Genomic DNA, 20,156 nt, shown 5'->3' with positions numbered 1-20,156 from the left:
CGTTGTTTAGTTAACAGCGTTTTTATCGAGCTGCTCTATGCGAGCTAATGGAGTCGGTGTAGCAAATTCTCCCCTTGCTATTAAATCATATCGTCCACAGCAGAGTTTAAAATGTGTGTATTTTTGGTCTGTGCCTCAGCGTATGTGTGTGTGTATCAATTCTCTAAGTCACATCAGCTGACAGCACGTGTTACCAAGGGAACCGCTGATGTTGTCTTCCTCTTGTGTGTAACCATGGCGATGTCCCCTTCAGCAACGTGTTGTGTCTGCTCACCTCAATGTCAAGCGATGTACCATGCGCACGCGCTCGGTGTGGAGAAGGTGGTTTTAGTGAAGCAGCAAACAGCTGACAGGGCAACGCTTAAATACCTACCTGCAGCGTTCAGGCCGCCTCACTCGCTGTGTRAATAAATATGAGATCTGGGTGAAGGATAAGTAACTCCAAACTAATCAGTTCATTTCTTAGAAGTGCTCTTGTAGCTTATGTCTGTTTAAATGATCCCATAAAATATCCACTGTTCATTTATTCCACATTTGGCAGYRCTTGTAGAAAAACGTCAGGTTCAAAAAATKTAAATAATGTTTGTCGTTGCTGAATGCAAGTCTGCAAAGACAAAAGTTTGGCATTCATCTTTAATTGATTTTTTTCAGGTTCTGGATTGATGTCTTCTATGATGTCCTCTGTTGGACGCCAGGACCCCCCAGGACAGCCMGCCTTCGGCTCTGACTACCTGTCCGGTGAGGGTTAGAAAGTTGACGCTCTCTGCGCTGCCCATTCACTGAAACATAGCTGAGGAGATTAATATTAATGACGAAATATAATTAAGCTGTTTTACACTTTTGACTGCAGCTTTGTGTTTGAGGAATATTCATCAACAGTYAGCTTTTTTTTTAAGCATAAATTAAATCTYGAAYAGTCTGAATCCTCTCCTACYACAAAGATATGGAGTTAGAGATGCACAACATATTGGCAMTAACATCTGCATTAGCTGAGATTAGTCATGATAAATAACACTGATATTAACAATAGGTATTTATTTTACATGTTGTGGCCGTTTGTTTCTGGAGGTGGAGGGGAATCGATTGGTCATGTGGTCATATTTGTTGGTCATGTGACACCGATAGTGATGCAGCGCAAGCTTGTGGGGAGTTTAGCTGAAGCAGAGGAGCAGCGGTGAAGTCAGAGGTGTGGACATTTCCTTTAAGGTGTAGAAATGGTAGTAAAAATTATACGAAATTGGTCAATATTAGCTATTCATTCAGCATTTGTGTTAACATTAGTCATGGCTGATAATTATGACAACAATTGTGCATGATTGTTAACAACTAATAATATGTTTACAGTATCTTCCCAAAGTATTCAGCTTTAAACATCTCACATAGTRCCATCATCCAAAAACATAAGGTAGCTGCAAATCTAAAAGACTTGAAAGTTCAAACAGCTGCGGAGCTGCAGAGACCCATTCAGGAAAATATTGTATTGGGACATTATTACTGAAAATTATACGTACAATACTTGCAAATAAGAATTATTTGCAAGTACTTCTTATTTGCATCTGTAACTGAAGTGAAAGATTGTACAAAAAAAGATCATTTCACTAGTAAATCAGTTTCTTTTGCACTTTATAATAATGTGCCATTTTGTTATTGTATAATACTTTACATTGCAATAAGGTATATCGAAGTTTGTGTTTGTTAAATGAGAAAATATGAAGCAGTTCAACAGGAATCCTTTTGCAGGGCACAATTTTGTATTCCCATACAGTTACTGTTCATGAAAATTATTACCCATACCTGCAAAATCCCATTTGTCACATTGAAACTTCCAACAGGCTGAGTGTAGCTTTTTAAAAGCACGACTAACAACGCTTCAAGTGCAGTTCAGCAAGAACGTATTGCCTGCTGTAAATATAAATCCATTTTCAGGCTGGTTCAAATATTTCCCATGTGGATTCTTCCAGGACTGAGGATTGTAAATGCAAAAGCAGAGCACAGTGTTGTTTCAATTTATTTATTTTTATACTGGAAGGATAAGGGAGAAGAAGGTTGGGAACTGGAAAGAATGAAGCATGTGTAGTGCTAATGTATAGGAATACAATCGTGTCTTCATTTGAAGTGACATTCGCTCCGTCCGTTTGTTGGTATGTGCCGTTAATCTGTTTCACTTCAAACTGTTGGTTATGATTCAGTCTTTCTGTTGCTTTTCTCTGTGGCTCCCTGTCCCTATTGTTCGTTTTCCCATTTTGCTCGTCTCTGTCTCCCTCAGGTCCAGTGATGGGTGGGATGACAGGACAATGGAGCCTGAAYAAGACAAAGGACGGCAGCRTGCCTGATTCATTTCTAGGTCCACTTCACTTTTTTTAACTCCTGCTTAAAAAGACGACTCCAACTCCGCTCTAATTTTACATTTCCTTGCAAAAGTATTTGGATCCCTTGAACTGTTGGACGTTTTGTCATGTTMGAAACRCAAACCTCACTTTGTGCCCAGATCAACAGAGTTGTTCTTTTTCTTTTTTTTCCAAGTAAAAGTCAGGAAACTGTGGGAAACCATTTGCGTTCAGCTTTCCAGAGACAATACAATGTAGAACCTAATTTTGCAGTAATTACAGCTGCATGTTTTTGAAGGTATGTTTCATGCGAGATCAGTCTGACAAAAATATTTTTGCTCTGTTAGATTGAATGGAAAGCATCTCAGATATATTTTTTTGCCTTAAAGTCAAGAAAGGCTAATTTTGCATTTCTATATCACTTTAAAATACAGATTTTGTGTTTGTAACATTCCAATATGTGGAAAAGTTTAAGGAATATGAATGCTTTTGCTACGCGCTGCATGTGATAATTTTATTGCACACATTACGAACCGATTTCGTTCGAGGTTTTAGGGCCTGGACAATAATTTTAGAGGTTTTTTAAGGTTTGAAAGATATTTTTGCCACAGGAACAACGTAGAGGGTAAAGGGCACAAGTTGCAAGCCGCTCCTTTGCAATTGTTCATCAATGTTTACACTTCACACCTGTSTGTTGCTTCAGTCTCTGACCTGCCCATACGTATGTGGGTCACTGCATTACAGGCTTTATCTTTGTCCTAGAAATCTGCTGCTCTACACACATTCGTCCTTACCTTCTCTTTTCTTTCTGCTTTCATAGCTTTCGTTTTCCCTCATGAAGCCTCAAACGGATGCTTAAACAAAATCAATCACCCCCTTTTGACATCTATCTTCACTGTAGTTTTAAATTAGATGTCCACTTTAGCAAACATTGTGACTACATTGTCAAACATCTGCAGTTGAGGCTACTTCACATTTTCATTCCAGGAAATGTACGGTATCCCTAGCAGAGCTAGTCTAATATAAATGCAAAGATTTACAATTTTTCTTTTTCAAAATAAATGTGCGACAATGAAAATARCATCATATTATAAAGGAGACAAAGTACAGAATTTGATATAATTCAGTAGTTTGTTGAGCTGATTCCTTTCAGCACTGACTTATTTTTGTCTTTTGTAAGAGTTTCACAGCCTGTCATTTTGTTTTAGATGGGTTCTGCAGCAATTTGTCACTACTGAGGCTGGTTCTACAAGCTACTGAATCATGGACTGTATTAGCTTTTTTTTGTCTTCATACTTCATACTTTTGTCTTCAAAATTGTTTGGATTGAAAGTGTGTATCCGCTCATCAAGACTGTCTTTGTTTGCCTGCTGACTGATGGTCTATGTCTGCTTCTCCATTAGGATTCTCTCAGTCTGGGATGGGTGGGACCATGGGATCCGGCCTGCCGCCATTCCAGACCACTATGACCTCCAGTCTGGGCCACACTGGGATTAGTCCAGCCATGGACACCCAGAAGAGCTCCGGCCTGTTTGGGGTGGAGAACAAAACCGCCACTAACATCAGCGGCAGCAACGCTTTCAAAACCAACGACCCGTTTTTGTCCAGTGGCCCAGGGATCCACTTGACGGATCCGTCTGCAGGTACCAGAATGCTGCATGTGCGACTGAATGGGGAATAAGGAATCGGAGGCATTTAGAAAGAGGACGGAGGCATGAAATGCAGGGCCTTACAAACATATTCACACCACTTTACTATTTAGTCGTTTTACAACCACAAACCTGAATGTTTTTATTTTGAGTTTGTGTGATTCTTTTGTCTCAAGAAGTTTGGTCCATTCTTTTATATATWTTTTTTATTTAACATAAGGYCTATTGGCTTTTTCGGTTCGGGTTTGCGGCCATGTCTTGTTAGGTTTGTTTTTGTTCCACACACTTTCCATTTTGAAGTKATGGATTAAAGAGAAATGCCCAAACATTGGGAGATTATCTTTTATTCTAACTCTGCTTTAAACGTCTTCACAACTCTAACCCTGGCCTGTTATTTTTTTTTCTATATTTTTGCTTTCTTATATTTTCTAACAAACCTCTATCACCTCCACAGAACAGCTGGTTTTATTCTGAGACCAAATTACACTCAAGTGATCTCTGTTTACAGGTGACCTTTAAAATTTGCTGATGCATGCCACATTTTACAGATTCTTATTTGTAAAAACCTTTAAAACATAATTTTTCATTCCACCTTACAATTCTGCTCTATTCTGTGCTGGTCTGTCACATAGAATCCCAAATAAATGCATTRAAGTTTGTGGTTGTGTCGACATGAGAAGAAGTTCAAAAGGTATGAACACTTTAGCAGGGCATTATGTGTTAATTTTATTTTTTACMGGCTGGAAAATGACTCAGATTTAGGTTGTTAAAGAACTTAAGATCAAAGTTCATTTCTCACGCTCTGTAAATTTAAACGTGGAGCGGCCTGGGTCTGCGTTGCAGGGAAGGGACAGAAAAGTATCATCTTGATGACACTGGGCAGGTTTTCAGCAGCAGAGGGCAGCCTTTTCTTCTTGTTTTCATCGTCACCGGAGCTCCCTCTGCTCTGTTTCTCTAGTCTTTGTCTGGCTCACTGGTTTACATCCTGTCTACTTGTCCAGTGACAGTAAGCAAGTTTTTTTACGTCTTTTTTTTTTTTTTTGCTGCACAGCGAAGAGAAAGCAAATCTTCCTAATAGGGCTGGAAGGGGCCTTTAATTATACATTTTTAATGTGTAACATAATTAGTTGCTTGTTGATGGAACTTACAGCRGCGCGTCCGCTAATTTTGTTGTTGCCAAGCAACAAAAACATATACCCAGGGGAGCGTACATCATGAAAGCTGCAATTTTTAGAACGGGGGAGAGAGAGACAGCCGTGCAATGCCACCAATACTGATTTCATCATCTAGGCCTGATTTTGAATTCCAGTCAGACTCGCCTGAATGCGTGTTTCACATTCAAATGAGCAGTTTTTTTTTTTTTTTTTAGCTTAGCATCCATGATTTTTGGATCACTTATTGTCGATGGATTAGTGAGACTCATAGATGCGTAAAAGAAATGTTAAAATGTTTCTCCTAGAAACCAAAAGGGAACAAGCAGGTGTTTGCCCAGCGGTTTTGTCACTGCAGCGGCATTGCTGGAGGTGGCTGCTTTAATGATCTTTTAATAAATGAGACAGGCAGCTCTGTTTGTTTGAGTCTAAAAATACCTTCCTATCCCCCATTAATTTTTCAGGGAGAGATTGAAGTGATATAACAACATGCTGCTATTTTAAAACTCTGAGCTGGGCTGACTCTGCCCTCATGCAGAATACCTGCAGTCATTCTGTGGAGTCAAATCTGCCGACGCTCCTAGCAAAGACATGAAAAGCGTTAAAATAAAGTATTGTTTTGTTGATGTACTGTTATATTACTAAAAAAAAAAAAACTCAGCCTTTAATTTTAAACTTCCCTCACATGTAGAGAAAAAAAAACTACTAAAAAAACAACAAATAGTGTGTTTTTTATTAATTAATTAATTTATTATTATTATTTTTTTAATCAAAATTTCTTGTAGCACAATTGTTGGTATCCCCATTAGACTGTTTCTTGCCAGTTAAAGAAGTCCAATTGTGTGTGTGTGTGTGTGGGGGGGGGGGGTAAAAATAAGTTCTACTTTTGATTATTGATCTGACTATACGGCAAAGTTTATGTGAGTATTTTTTTTTTATTCCAGCTTTTTAATGTCTTCTTAACATCAACACACACCTAATTGACTTGAGTGGATTGCTCTAACATTTCCCATATTTGGCAGAGTTGCATTTGTTTAGCATCTCATTAATACCCCAGGAAAAACAGAAACCATAGACTGAAAATTGAAATTTTCTAGACATTTTTGATTAATTTGAAGTATAAATATTAATTATGTATCAGTTTACTAAAACAGGGCCTAAAAGGGTCCCAACAATTGTTCTGTTTTCTGTTTTTTTCATCATTAATAAAGATGCAAATAAATTTGTTAAATTCTGTCAAAAACAATACATCTTGAAATTAGGAATACTAAATTAATTTTTTTTACCTGAAAATTTAATGTAGGTTATTACATTGTGGATTTTTTTGGAAGTTATGATCATATTATATTAAAAACAGGGTGAGGATTAGTTTTTTTATCTTTACAGGTCTGGAAGTACTATCAGAAAGCTTCATCATAAAGCTTTTTGCTTGTAATTAATAACTGATAATCTATCCATCTCATACTGCAGACTTYTTTTTGCCTTTTAATGTAATATGGCTGTTTTTTGGAGTAAAAGTTTAATGTTAGGGTCTTAACTTTTGCAGGACTCTGAAAATAAACGTACCCAACATGTAGCTGGTCGTCTCATCATGCTCTGCTCTTTGTGGTATTTCAGCTACTGGCAGATTTACCTASTGTGTTCCTGCGGCGCTGCTCTGCATTCACCCTCAGCATRAACCMTCTTTTACACAAATTTCRAGCTTATCTTTTGGTTTTCTGAAGCAACAAGTGCTCAAACAGTAATGTAATTTCTGGCAATTCGCCAGAGTTCAAACTAGGAGGAGCATCCATTAAAAACCACATCACATTAACTATAGATGACGATATCCCAGCTGTCTGTTTATAGCAGATTGGAGCTTCAYGTCACAGGGAGAAAATAGCAACTTCATTTAATTTGCAATGTAGGAAAGSGAGGCAGATTTAAAGGGGAAATGTTCTGTTCTCTAGTTTCACTAATAWGTAGTGATGTAAGACCCTCKAAAGAGCATGCAGAACGATAACACTGATCTAGAAACGTATTGTGGAAAAACAGCACATTTTATATCATWTTAAAAGTACATTTTATATCTTATTTTTGTTATTGGTCCAATCATATTTTTCAATTTTTTGCAAACCAGACCTTTGAAGTGCTTGTTATTACAAAATAAGAAATGTAATTTGAAAAAAAAAAAATGCAGATAGATACARTGCCTTGTAAAAAACGATAATCACACTATTTGAAATGTTTCAATTTTTTGACTTTGAAATCAGAAAAGTGTATTTTGATGARTTTCTATGTGAATAAAATAGTTTATATATATCGTATATATATATTTTTTTTACAATTGAAGGTGTGGTAAGCATTTGTAATCAGCCCTTGTTACTTTGATACCCCTAAATAAAATTCAGTACAGTAGGCTTCACAAGTCACCTAACTACAGAGTCCACTGGTGCGTAATTTATTAAGTATAAAACAAACCTCTGAGAATCTAAGAGGTTTATTGGAGAACATTCATGAGTAAACAGCAACATGAAGTCCAAAAAACACTACAGACACTTCAAGCATAGAGATGTAGAGAAATTTAGACAAAGGATTTGATTACAAAACAATAATCTTATTCCTAAGAAAACTGTTTAATCCATCATTCAAAAATGTACCTGCACACCTGCCAAAACATGGCTGTCCACCTAAGCTGACCAATGAGAGAGTAGTAATCAGAGAAGCAGCCAAGAGGTCCATGGTAACACTTCACAGTAATGAGAAGCTATATGCAGGGAACAAATATTTCTAAAAAGATGTTCTCTTGTCAGATGGGACTAAAAATGTAACTTTGTGGCTTACATGCAAAAGACTACTTTCTAGAGGTTGACCTTTCATCAGGACAATGACCCTACGCAGACAGCCAGAGCCATCTCTTCTGTCTCTTAATCCATGTTTCCTTTTCTGTTTCCTTCACAATTAGTTTATGTTGGACTGTCGAATGAAATCCCAGTAAAATACATTGAAGTTTCCGGCTGTATGCTGAAGAAACGCACACAAAAACCCCCAAAAACTAATATGAATATTTTTGCAAGGCACTGATTCAAAAGATAGAACAGACAAAAAAAAGTTATGTATACTTTGCTTTGTCAAAGCCTGTACATGTCCTCATTTTGTGGTTCTTTATACCCTTCCTTTTGTTTGAGATGTCATTTCAGTGAGTCCGCGTGTACGTTGGCTGTTGTTATTCTTCAGACATGCATGCATTTGATTCGATCATGCATGCTGCATCCTGTTTGCTATGAGCTTGATTTATTTGTCTTGTTTTGCTCGTTCACGGTCCCGTTGCTCCCAGAGTGCCTGCTTTGTTYCGTTATCTGTGCCTGCTTGATTCACAGGAGCCGCTCGGTCCCTCGGATTGCAACAATGTTGTCTGAAAGAAAAGGATGAGTCACATCCAGAGTTTAGCTTAGCCAGATTTCATTATTCAGATGWTTAAGGTTACTCGATACAACATGATCTCTTTATTAAACATCTCAAAGTCATGGTTTAAAAGAAAATTGATTGTTGCCCTGTACAGGTATTTGAGCTTGTGTTGGTCCAAAATTCACAGAGGAAAACGAGGAACAACATCAACGGTGATTTTAGACARGARGTTGTTGCTGCCTGTCAGTCTGTGAAAAATTATTAGGCCATTTCTAAGCGATTTTAAGTCCTTTGAGAAAGATTATTTACAAGTTAAAGACATTTAAGAACGCACTTAAGTTTCCCATGTATTGATGATGTTCAACAAATTCACTCCTAGGCTYCTACAAAAGAAGAGATGCTTGGTTATGATGCACAGTTCCATAATCAGAAAACAAAAAAGCAATCAATTAGAGAAGTCATAGCAACTGTCCAGCCAGGTGGTGAAGGGTTAATGATATGGGCCAGTTACATAGAAACAGGACCAGGAAGTGTTTCTGGTTAACCACAACCTACTCTGCTAATTAGACTTTTGAATCAGATCTGAATTMATCAGTTTCAGGTTGAATATTGAGTGAATGTTAAGTGAGCAGAAGCAACGTTGTGCAGAAAGGTCTGCTAGACTTGCTCTGTAATGACGTGAGAGACTGTTYAGGTCATGTAGAAAACAACTACTGCTGTTACAAGTGGCTTTACAAGCTGTTGATTCATGAGCTACTGAGTTCCCTTTTAACTACATATTGATCACCTATGCATTTATTTAATATTTCCTAGGAGGGAAGAAAAAAATAGCTGTTGAGATCAAAAATAAATTGGATGTGTTTAAATGAGACATCACMYACAACATCATCATAAATCCTTTTTTCCAAAAAGCAGTCAGACTATAGAGAGCATCATTTGCTTAGAGCTTTGTAGATGGATTTCGTTAGTTAGTGAAATGAGTCCAATTCTAAGCACTGATGATTTGTGTTTAAAAAATTACAGAAATTTGTTTCATATATAACATCTTCAACTACAACATTCTCAGACACAGATAGAGGCAGTTTGTCAGAGTTTGCAAAACTTTTTTTTTAGATTGTAGGCTGCTGGTTGGCCTTATCCAGGCACTTTAATTGTAGATATAAGTACCCACATTGATTAGTTTTCCTAAAACTTGTTAAAGTGAGCTTCACTCACTTCACTTTTGTTTAGCTTTAGATCCAAACCTCACAGGAAATAAACATGTYTTTYGTATAAATGCTCACTTAACTACATCCATGCACAAAAAGTAGAGCCATAAAGCCAATCTTATTTTAACATTAATTCAGCATTAACCCCGTTTGTCTTAGCATGCATCTATGGTGAATTGATCTCAAGTGGACACCTCTAATTGTGTTTGATGGTGATCTTGGTCGCAGACTTTTGTAGAGTAAACAGATCCTGGACTAGGCTGATCTTTACTTATTGCCTATGATGTTCACATTCTTACCTTGTTTTATTATTTTTGCTGGAAGAAAGAARCAGTATAGCTAAGACTGATCATAATGAAAYATTTAGAATATTGATAACATAATTTAATAGCTTTGAAAGTTAGGTGGGAAATTTTGGTTTTGTGTTGGTGCAAGATGTGGATGTCCACTGCATCAAATTCAAAGTACTAAAGTTACGCTCTCAGTAGGTTGTACTTATTGCTGTGGGTGTTTTAGATATTTGCTCAAAGAAGAAAATGAAATGAAATTAACAATAAATTTGCATTTCACTGACAGATGTGATACATGTCAATATCTAAGCAGCTTCCAGATTTGTAGCATAAAAGTTTGGGAAAATATTTGTATTTCCAGATTGCATTCCTCATGTCTTTATGTAAAAGTTATTTCCATCCATCCATCCATCCATCCATCCATCCATCCATCCATCCATCCATCCATCCATCCATCCATCCATCCATCCATCCATCCATCCATCCATCCNATCCATCCATCCATCCATCCATCCATCCATCCATCCATCCATCCATCCATCCATCCATCCATCCATCCATCCATCCATCCATCCATCCATCTTTCTCTTGAACATTTTTTGTTTTTCCCATATTTAAAGCCACTGTAGAAATATTTGACATATGTCATAGTAAAAAATTGAATTAAAATTTTAAGCAAAATATTAGAAACTGGAAATTAGTGTTGGGAAAAGTGGGATTGTGTCATAAAAAAAAATCTCTGGCAACTTTGTAACGTGAGACTTTTTGYTACCCATTGCCTGTGTGGGATCTAGTATTCATAGGTRTTACATTGGTTCTCAAGCTAATGTTCAAGTTCTGTAAGAAAACAAATTGACAAATACAAACTGATGTGTTTGAGGCTGTCTGCTTGCAGGCAAATCACATAGGATGCTTTAACTTGAGTTAACATATTAGCCTTAGTATAATTAAAAATCAGTTCATTTAAGGTAGCCACAATCTGATGGCTGTTTAGCCTATATTTCTCTGACACAGTATATGATTGGTTCCTCCTCTTATAAAACCCTCCCCCCTCGGCAGCTCCCGTCCTCTCTCCCAGTGGCTCAATGGACGACAGCAGTCCCACATCCTCCAACTCTGAGCCCCCCAGCCCAGAGAGAGTGGGGCCAGGGGGAGAGACTGGCAAGCAGCGGCGGCGGAAGAAGAAGAGGAAGGGCAGCGATGAGGTCTACGACTTCTTGGATGAGCAGGAGAATAACGCTGGCCAATCAGACAAGCACAGGATGCAGGAAGAAGCGGACGACAGAGATGAGGAGGAGAACTGGGAGCGGGAAATCAGAGAGAGTGGAGGAGGGGGTAGGGTAAAAGGCAGAAAGACCAAGAGTCGGGCAAGACTTCCAGAGGAGTGGGGCGCACCCCAGCAACCTGTCTCCCCCACGCCGGCGACCGTTGCCCCGAGGTTTCCCCTTGACACAGCCCTTGAACAAATACCTACAAGTTTCACTAACTCCTCCCATGTTAGCCTTGTGAAAGATGCATCTCCACGTGCCTATGAACCCATGTGTGTAGTAGATTACCCTCTGTCTAATAAAGATGGGCCAAAGCCAAACAAAGACAAAGTTTCAATCAGTAAGCCTGAGGCTAACAGTAGTTTTACCACTAATACTGCGACTAAAAATGGGGATATTAGTGAAAGTCTAGCGCTACTGACAGGGGACAATCTGAGCCCAGTCTCCCAGACCTTCTCTTTCCTCGATTCAGTCCTCCAGACTCCTCCAGGCTCTACCCCTGACTCTCAGACCACTACCCCCCTCACCAACACCCCCTCCGTTGCCACTGCGTCTCTAACTAGGTCCATTCCTATGGAAACCGCCATGCCTGCTTCGCAATCTCCCTCTGCTTTCAACCCTTCAAAAAGCACTGCAGACCCTGCTTTGACTCCTTCCACCAACCCACCACCCCCAGCTCCCGCAACGGTTGCATCAACCCTCAATGTCAATGCTGAGCCTTTTATCCCCTCAGGCACACTCCTGTCCTCCACTGCTGCTTCTGCTGTTAGCACAGCGACAGCAGCGTTACCTGGTATTCCTGCTCCCATGACCACCACCACCACCTTTGGCAGCCTGCTTTGTTACTCCTCCGCTCCCTTTAAAAACGAAGCCACCCACTCCTCATCATCAGACACTCCCCAAAAAGGTGTAGGCATGCCCCTTAGTTCACCCAATCTTTCTTCCTCCATCACCCGAGCAGCCCCTCCCTCCTTCCTTGCACACTCAGAGCACCAGGAGTCCTCGTCGACACAGCTCCCCCTTCTGGAAGGTTGGTGAACTACAGGAAAGATAAGAATGACCTTTGGGACTGATTTTAACAGAAGTGTTTATGATTATGCTAGGATAGTCGAAAACAGTACTGTTTGTCTTTTCGTATGCATGGCTCTGTTTGTGGATTGAGCACCAGGCCTGTTTGGTGGTTGATCCTTTCCTCTTTGGATGTGTAATARCCAGGGCCCGACAAATTGATGATCTTGTATTAGTTTTCAATATATTCTTATTATTTAGAAAGTGAAAATCGGACAGATATTGGAGTCCTGACATTACTTCTCCATACTGCTGGCATGCGTATGGGACAAATGTGTATGTAACGATATTTTTAGTAGTCGGGCCCTCAATAACCAACCCATAAGGGCGTAAACTGTCTTATTTGATGTTCCTCAGCCTGCTTCTGTGTATAAGTTAACATGATCATAACAAGTGTATAACCTGACCTGCTGCTTCAGATAGCTTCTCTGCTTGTTTATGTGTCCACTGTTTCATCTGAATATCATCTGCCTGTCTAACCCCTCTGCCATTTCCTTTTTGTCCGTAGACGCAAATACCTAACCTAAGTTCATGCATGGCAAAGTCAATTTGCTGTTGCCGTTTTTTTTTTTTAGTGTTCTGAACACGTAGATCTTAACTTACTGTTTAGTGACAAATTGGTGCTGTGATAGAGCATTAATATGCCTTTATTGCCTTGCAAAAGTATTCATACTCCATGAACCTTTCCACATTATGTCAGACTACGACAACAAAATTCAGTGCATTTTATTGGGACCATGGTTCTCAACATTTTTTTTTCTAAAGAAAGAGAATTAAATGCACGCACTTTTCTCTCGCATCCAAGCTGTGTGGTGCTTTTTCATGGTCTGTCAAATCCCAATAAAATGGGTATGAATAACTTTGCATGGCTCCATATAACTTTACTTATTAACATAAACAGAGTATAATTTGGGAAAGTAGAACTTGCACAGTGTTTTACTAGTTTTTAGGCAGTTTTACTACAGACATATCTCTTTTTTACGTTATTTTACAACCGATGATGAAGAAAGAGGGTCACAGTAATATTCACCTGTATGTAGAAGACTAGTACGTTGTTTTTTTTTACTTTGATATGTGACCAGTTAGCTCAGCTTTTGTTAAAGTGTTAAACATTTTCTTTATTTGCATTCAGTGTATAGATTACATAAAAATTAAGACTGTATATGATTTTATCAGAATCATCAAACAATTTCACTTAAGGTTTTCTGCTCTTGTTGCTGCAATAGAATGGTGCAGCTCTCACAAATCTACCATCCACAAGCAAAAGAAAAACCCTAAGATGATTATATTCTTGTGCTTCCGTTGTGTAGTTTGCACCTGAGGCTTCAAACTGAATCCAAGTATTGTACAGGAAAAAATGATTATTGAATGCAGTTTTCTTACTTTTGTAAAAAGTTCAATCTAACCACAGTTCATCTAGTTAAATGCAAATTTAATCTTGATTCTCATCTTCTTCACTGGCATGTTATCAGGCGTATTTAAGGTTAAATAATTACAAATCTCTTAAAGTTGCAGTATGTAACTTTTATTAAAAAAAATGTTTATACTGTGTTTTATGTAGTAGAATATGAGATGGATAATCAGGAAAAAATCCAGTTCCTCTGCCTCCTCCTCCTATCTTCTGCAGAAATACACCAATCGGTCAGAAACAAGCAATCAGAGTCAGGAGAGGGGTCAATCACCCTTGTTTATGCGCTGCTCACAACCTCCCCCTTGCTCTCTAGCTTCACTACATCTCTTTTCCGTCAACAGAACCAGCCATGAAAGGTCAGGCTAGTTAGCATGGCTATTGATAACGGTGGACAGGCAGTTTTCCTGTATTGGCAAGTTGTTTCTCTGCCATTAGCACATAGAGCATMATGTACAGCAGCTTGATTGACAGCATTAAGACCATCCTCTTGGCTGGGATTGGTTGTTTTTCACCAGGAGGGTTGTATTTCTGCAGATGGCAATAGGAGCACCGGGAAAAGGTGGAGGGGCTTGATTTATTTCATGCTATACTGTCACGTTATAGTGACAGTTAACAAATATGTTAAAAACATTTTGTTTTATTAAAATTACATACTGTGCTTTAACTTGTAGTAAAACTTCAAGACTTTATTACGTACTCCTACAGAAGACATATGTTGTGGTAGAAGCCTAATACTAGTTTATTCTTAAACATGTCAGTGTTTTGTTTAATACAGTCAGGTTCATTCTGGGAGGACTAAAAATGTTTATTTTTTCTTTCTGTCTGCCCTCCCCACTCCCTTCTGTTTTTTTGTTTTTTTTTTCTTTGTGACGCCGCCAACTGCTTGCTCTCCATCTACAGGTAAGACGAGACTGTCTGCAAATTTGAATATTGAAATTGAGCAGAGTACCGTAAAGTTTGAAAGCACTGCAAAGCATTTGAACAACATGATATGACTGAAAAATGCCTGAACTGATTAAAAACCGGCGATTCATATTTAACGATGGGTCAAAGTGAGTTTCTACGGTTGCTTTGTTGTAACATGTAAGGCATATTTTGTAAATCAGTGTTCTCTTAAGAAATTTGGCCTTTTYCTAGATATGTCAAAATCTTGTTAAAATCTTGTGAAAACTGTAAAGACACAAAGTGAGCTGCGCTGCCATGCTTTGCCAATATCTTATATGGTGATTGTAAAAAGAAAGTGCACCCTCCTTGATTCTTAAATATGGAAAACATGGTCTTTACCGTGTTGTGAAATGATTTAAATTGAACCTCAGGCATACAAAAACACACAAACTCTCAGGCATACAAAAACACACAAACTCTGTACTTTCTTTTTACCAGGAAGGATGAATGGATGAAATCAGATATGATGTGATGTGAAAATGATTTTAAAGTTGCTACATTGTGAGGTGTGGCTAAAAGGATGTTTGCTGCCGTTTATGAAARMAATTCTTGCCGTAAGTTTTCAGAAAACTGTGATGTACTCTTTTATTCACAGCTTTGGGTTTGTGCGTACTTGTGTTTGTGAAACGGCTCACTGTTCCACTGAAAGATTCGGTTTACGCCGATTTTTTTACCAGAGTACATCAAAAGCTGTACTCAGTAATTTGGCTATTATCCTACAGTGCAATGGTTAATGTTTTTTGAAAAATGGGGTACTTAAAAATGTAATAGTGAAATGCAGTGTTTTTGACTTRATGGTTTTGCAAAACYTGAATATCAAAATTATTTTCTTGTTTTTACCAAGACTACTTTCTCATGCATGGTCAGTTTTACGTTGCTGAATATTTCAAACACAGAAMTCCTTGTAATGKATGTGATCCCATTGTTTATTATACTCATTGACATTTATATTTATTACACAGATGATTTAGTGTCATGTGTGGAGAMGTTAGATTCCCTTTAATGCTTTTTATAACAATATGAGACATCATCTGAATGCTTTAAGCTGTCTGGTGTGATTGTTGGAGGACTGAAATGYTGTTTATCTGGAAAATGGAGGAGGATATCAGTTCAGTTTTAACAGTTGAGGTTTGTAGTCTTGCATGTGATTTAAATGAGTTTTGACTGAAGACATCAAGTTTTTTTTTCTCACCCAAAACAATCAAACTAGGAGTCAAGATGTAACTAGGGTGATCTGTGTTTTACTTACTGACCATCTCATCTGAAAATCAGTGAAACAAGTTGTTTGAATATTCTATTTTTATGCTCCCACTCCATCAGTTGACTCTATTTATACACCTTTATCCCTTCCTTTTCTCTCAACTACATAATTGATGAGTACAACCGTTTTACTCCTGAGATGAAAAAGGGACTCCCAAGTCTTTTTCTCATGCAAAAGTGTGCGTGCTGCTTTGCAGGAGAAGACACAATGGTSGTCTCTGCTCAGTCGTCTCTATTCTGCTGTATGTTGTCCTTGCATGTGTGTTTGTGAGGAGGGGCAACCTTGTTTCTCTGTGTATTGTTTTGYCCTTGCAAGCCGGTCAGAGAGATTGAGATTAAGTGAAATCCATAAGATGAAACTCCACAGGGGACCAATGTGCGCTGTGGTTGGCTGTGTAAAGTAGCAAACAGATCCTTACTGTGCGGTGATTGTACGCTGTAAAGAGGTTGCTGTTAGCGCTCAGCCCTGCTCGTTGGCTCYATCTGGTGTTGGCCGGTGGAACTGCAGCTGTGGCTGTTCGCTGATGAAGATAAACGGCTTGAGATTCTCAACAAATTGACCCACAAGAAATATTCCAGATGTTTTGCCCTTGAATAGCTGACAGATACAAATGCTACATCAGGAAACTGAGGTTTTTGTTCAGAAAAACAACTTTGGGACTTTGGTTTCACTCCAGATTGTGCTTTTGATTTCAAAAGTTACCGTGAATTAAAAAAAAAAAAAGAAATCCCCTCCTATTGTGTGATGAGGTGCTGATTTTCTAAAGTTATTGTTTTAGATTTAATAAAGAATTTGGAATTGWTTGTCTGGAAAAATGTCAAGCACGGTACTTCAGCAGAAATGCCATCATCAGAAAAGTATTCTCTCAGCAGAATGTCCTAGATAATGTGGAAAAAATTGGACTCAGGCAATTTCTAATTAAGACCTTATTTTAATCAATTATAATATTTTGCTGAACTGAGCACCTTCCATGACAGACTGCTGCATCCTAGGTRTCCTTCCTCCCAGCAGCTGCTAGTTTTATATTTTTTACTTTCATTTATACAGGATAAATTTCTAGAAAACAAACTTGCATTTTCAAGAAAGACCTGTTACAACATTCTTCATAACCATCATTGCTACCAACAAAACCCTTAAAGTTTACATACCTGCTATTATTAGCAGTTTTTCTCATTTCAAATAACATTCCTGCTGCTAYTTGCACATATTGTTTGCAGTTTTTTCACTTATAAATAGTCCGTTGGGTTTTACACAAAAACACATTTGTACATTTTTTTCTTTAAATTACTCAGTTGCACTTTTCTATTCACCTGAGTATGCTGCGGTGTTTTTCTTATTTTGTAAATGTCTTCGTATTTTTATATATTTTATCTTTGTGTGAATATGCATAATTTCTCCTTGTCTTTAACTTGCTGCTGGTACACTTGAATTTCCAGAGTGGGACAATGAAGGATATGTGTATTTCGTCTATTTCGATTCATATTCTCATGTCTTGCTTATAGTACTGAGACTTTATGCGCCAAAAGTATTCAAGGTGCTAAGCTAGTGCTAGCCTGTTTACTGGGTTTTTATATGACTTGTTGATGGCTCCAATTAGCCATCTGATGACAGAATTTACAGAAAACAACTTCTATCTTGTATTATAAAACTGTAAAATTAGAGACAGGACACCAACAGCAGTAACTAGGAGAAGAGTTTAGACAGCTACTCTGATATTCATTGTTTGAAAAAGCATCAGTCGGGATACAGATCAGTTACTTTGTGTTTGATCATTATTTGAATAATATTATATATTCCTGTAACAKAACCAGTTTGTATGTCACTCCATATTTTAGTATTAGAGACAGAATTGCAAATAGTTCATCATTGCATCCATCGCAGCTTTTTATAGATGTAGAAGAAGTATCTAGATATCTTTAGCTTTCACTTACTATAATAAAACAAAATCTAAGCAGGTTATTTAAAGTAAAATGATATATCCAGTCAAGTAACTAATGAGTTGTTGGGTGTTTTAGTAATATTCCTGCACGTAAWGCATTTTAAAATTACCATAATGTATTATGAAAAAGATTTGTTGTTGCTCTTTATGCACAGCAGAAATCAGTCAGTATTCAAGTTGGGTTTTATCATTTTGACATTGTAAATTCTGCTACAAGCGATCGGTCTTTGTTATTATGATCTGTGTTTTCTGTATCAAATTGTTGCATGTGTTGCGCCGCATAGAGACCAGATTAATTCCTCTACAGCTGGAACTGTGCCGCAGTGAGATTTTAGGGGTGGATTATTTTTTGCTTCCTGTCCTCCTTTTCTCCCTCTATCTTGTTACTCCCTTTTTTCCACCTGTTTCTTTTTCTGTCTGCACCTCCAACCTTCCCCCCAAATGCTGACGCAATTACGATTTTCCAACTAAGTTTAATCTGCTGTTTCTTTCACGTCAGGCTTCTGTTCATTGATTCCCGTCCTGTCTTCCTTATCTTCTGTGTGGACCAAGCCGTCTATTCTTGCTCTTCCTTTTTCGCCCGCAGTATCGTCTCCTTCACATCTCTCCATCCCCCTCCCGCGTCTTTGCCCTTTATGTCTCCTCCATCCACCTCACGTCTTCCCCTCTCCTGCTCAGACTCCCTGTGTCGCTGCAGTACTGTAATAATCACTGCATCGACGAATTGGGTTTTGATGTCGGGTGGGGGAGRGGAGGGGKGAGTTTGTTGGGTTGTTGGTGGACTAGGAGGGCGTTGTCAGGGAGACATGGGAGGCGGTTGCCGTGGAAACAACGAGACTCCGCAAGTGAGGGTTGGGGAGGGGGGGGTAGGAGAGGAGGGTCGAGAAGGGGTGGACTGGGTGTGACAGGCAGTGAGCTCGAAGCCTAAAAATAGACTCGCTCTGACAAGATCCTCCCCACCCCGCAGCCGCCTCCCCCCCTCCCACCCACAGTCTTGCTCACTCCTTCGCTCTGCCCAGCACCATGGGCAACCAGCTGTAGTGTCTCCTTTTTCTGTTTTCGTCCTTAGTCAGTCAATGCAATGCAATCTGTGACCTTCAAAGACGGGACTTTTTCTGTTTTTTTTTTTTTTGTTTGTTTGTTTGTTTGTTTTTGACCGCAATTACACACCTGAAGAGTGATTATTTGCGTGTGATGCATTTATTAGCCCTCTTTTTCTCTTAGTGTTTCTGGTATGTAATTTGTTGCTCAAAGTTTTAGCAGAAGAAATTGGCATCACTCGAGTTGTCAGAGATATTTTGYGCTGCTCGCTCTATTGGTGAGATGTAGCAGTAAATTGTTTCCCAAAATAATGTATGCCGGAAGCACACAAATGAATTTAATAGTAACATCAGCTATTTCTCCTAATGTGTCTCTAACACATTGTCCTGTAAGATGAACTCCTGCAGAAATGTTATTCATAACAAGAGCAACAAGTGAAGGAGGCACAGTCAGTGGGGTTGTGTTGGTGCATGAACGGACTAATTAACATAAGCGGAGGGATCCTAGCACACATGGCTAACATGCAAGACTAGCACAGCTCTGCAGAGCGGCCGTGTGTGTGTGTGTGTGTGTGTGCGCGCGTGCGCGCGCGCAGGTGTGTGTGTGTGTGTGTGTGTGTGTGTGTGTGTGTGTGTGTGTGTGTGTGTGTGTGTGTGTGTGTGTGTGTGTGTGTGTGTGTGTGCGTGGGTGTGTGTGTGTGTGTGTGTTAGTAACAGAGCTAATCTTATCTGTCAGCTGTGCTCCCAGCTCTGTGATGTTCTGTTCATTGGGGCCACAGTGTTGATTCGAGCCACAGTATTTAACATTACTGTTGCTGTTATAATCTCGATGGCAATGTTACCTTTTAGATATAGCTAGCATAGCATCTCTAGGATGTAGCATGCTAACACATCTTTAAGACAGTAACATTTGATATATAAGGTCATTTCAAGGTTGAGTCTTTTTTTTTTTTGTTGTGATTTATTCAGCTTCTGTTGGGATGTTATGTAATGGAACGRACAACACATTTGACCTTGACTGGTAGAAAAGACAGAAGATTTGAAAAAACAAGCCTTAAAATGTCAACTTTGTAGTCTTGGGATTTATCAAAGGTAACATTTTTAATCCTTTGACCACATTTCATGCAGCATAAATTTAAAATGTAAATACTTTTGTTTCTCTTTGTGGACATTTCCACAARMCATGCACATATCTTMTTTTGAAAGAATTTG

At 38.6% G+C, this 20,156-nt stretch overlaps 1 protein-coding gene across 1 annotated transcript in view; it reads left to right on the top strand.

Annotated features, from left to right (window-relative positions):
- Positions 1-20,156, top strand: part of LOC103479288 (microtubule-associated protein 4-like) — an 89,773-nt gene that overhangs the window by 27,436 nt on the left and 42,181 nt on the right. The window contains exons 3-6 of the mRNA XM_008433643.2: positions 652-738; positions 2,267-2,344; positions 3,731-3,970; positions 11,072-12,310. Of these exons, the coding sequence (XP_008431865.1) occupies positions 652-738; positions 2,267-2,344; positions 3,731-3,970; positions 11,072-12,310 (1,644 nt within the window). The remainder of the gene's footprint in view (positions 1-651; positions 739-2,266; positions 2,345-3,730; positions 3,971-11,071; positions 12,311-20,156) is intronic.

Source organism: Poecilia reticulata, linkage group LG17, assembly GCF_000633615.1.
Source record: "Poecilia reticulata strain Guanapo linkage group LG17, Guppy_female_1.0+MT, whole genome shotgun sequence".
Classification (NCBI taxonomy): domain Eukaryota; kingdom Metazoa; phylum Chordata; class Actinopteri; order Cyprinodontiformes; family Poeciliidae; genus Poecilia; species Poecilia reticulata.
The sequence above is the reverse complement of the archived record's forward strand: the minus strand, read 5'-3'. Positions and strand labels throughout refer to the sequence as shown.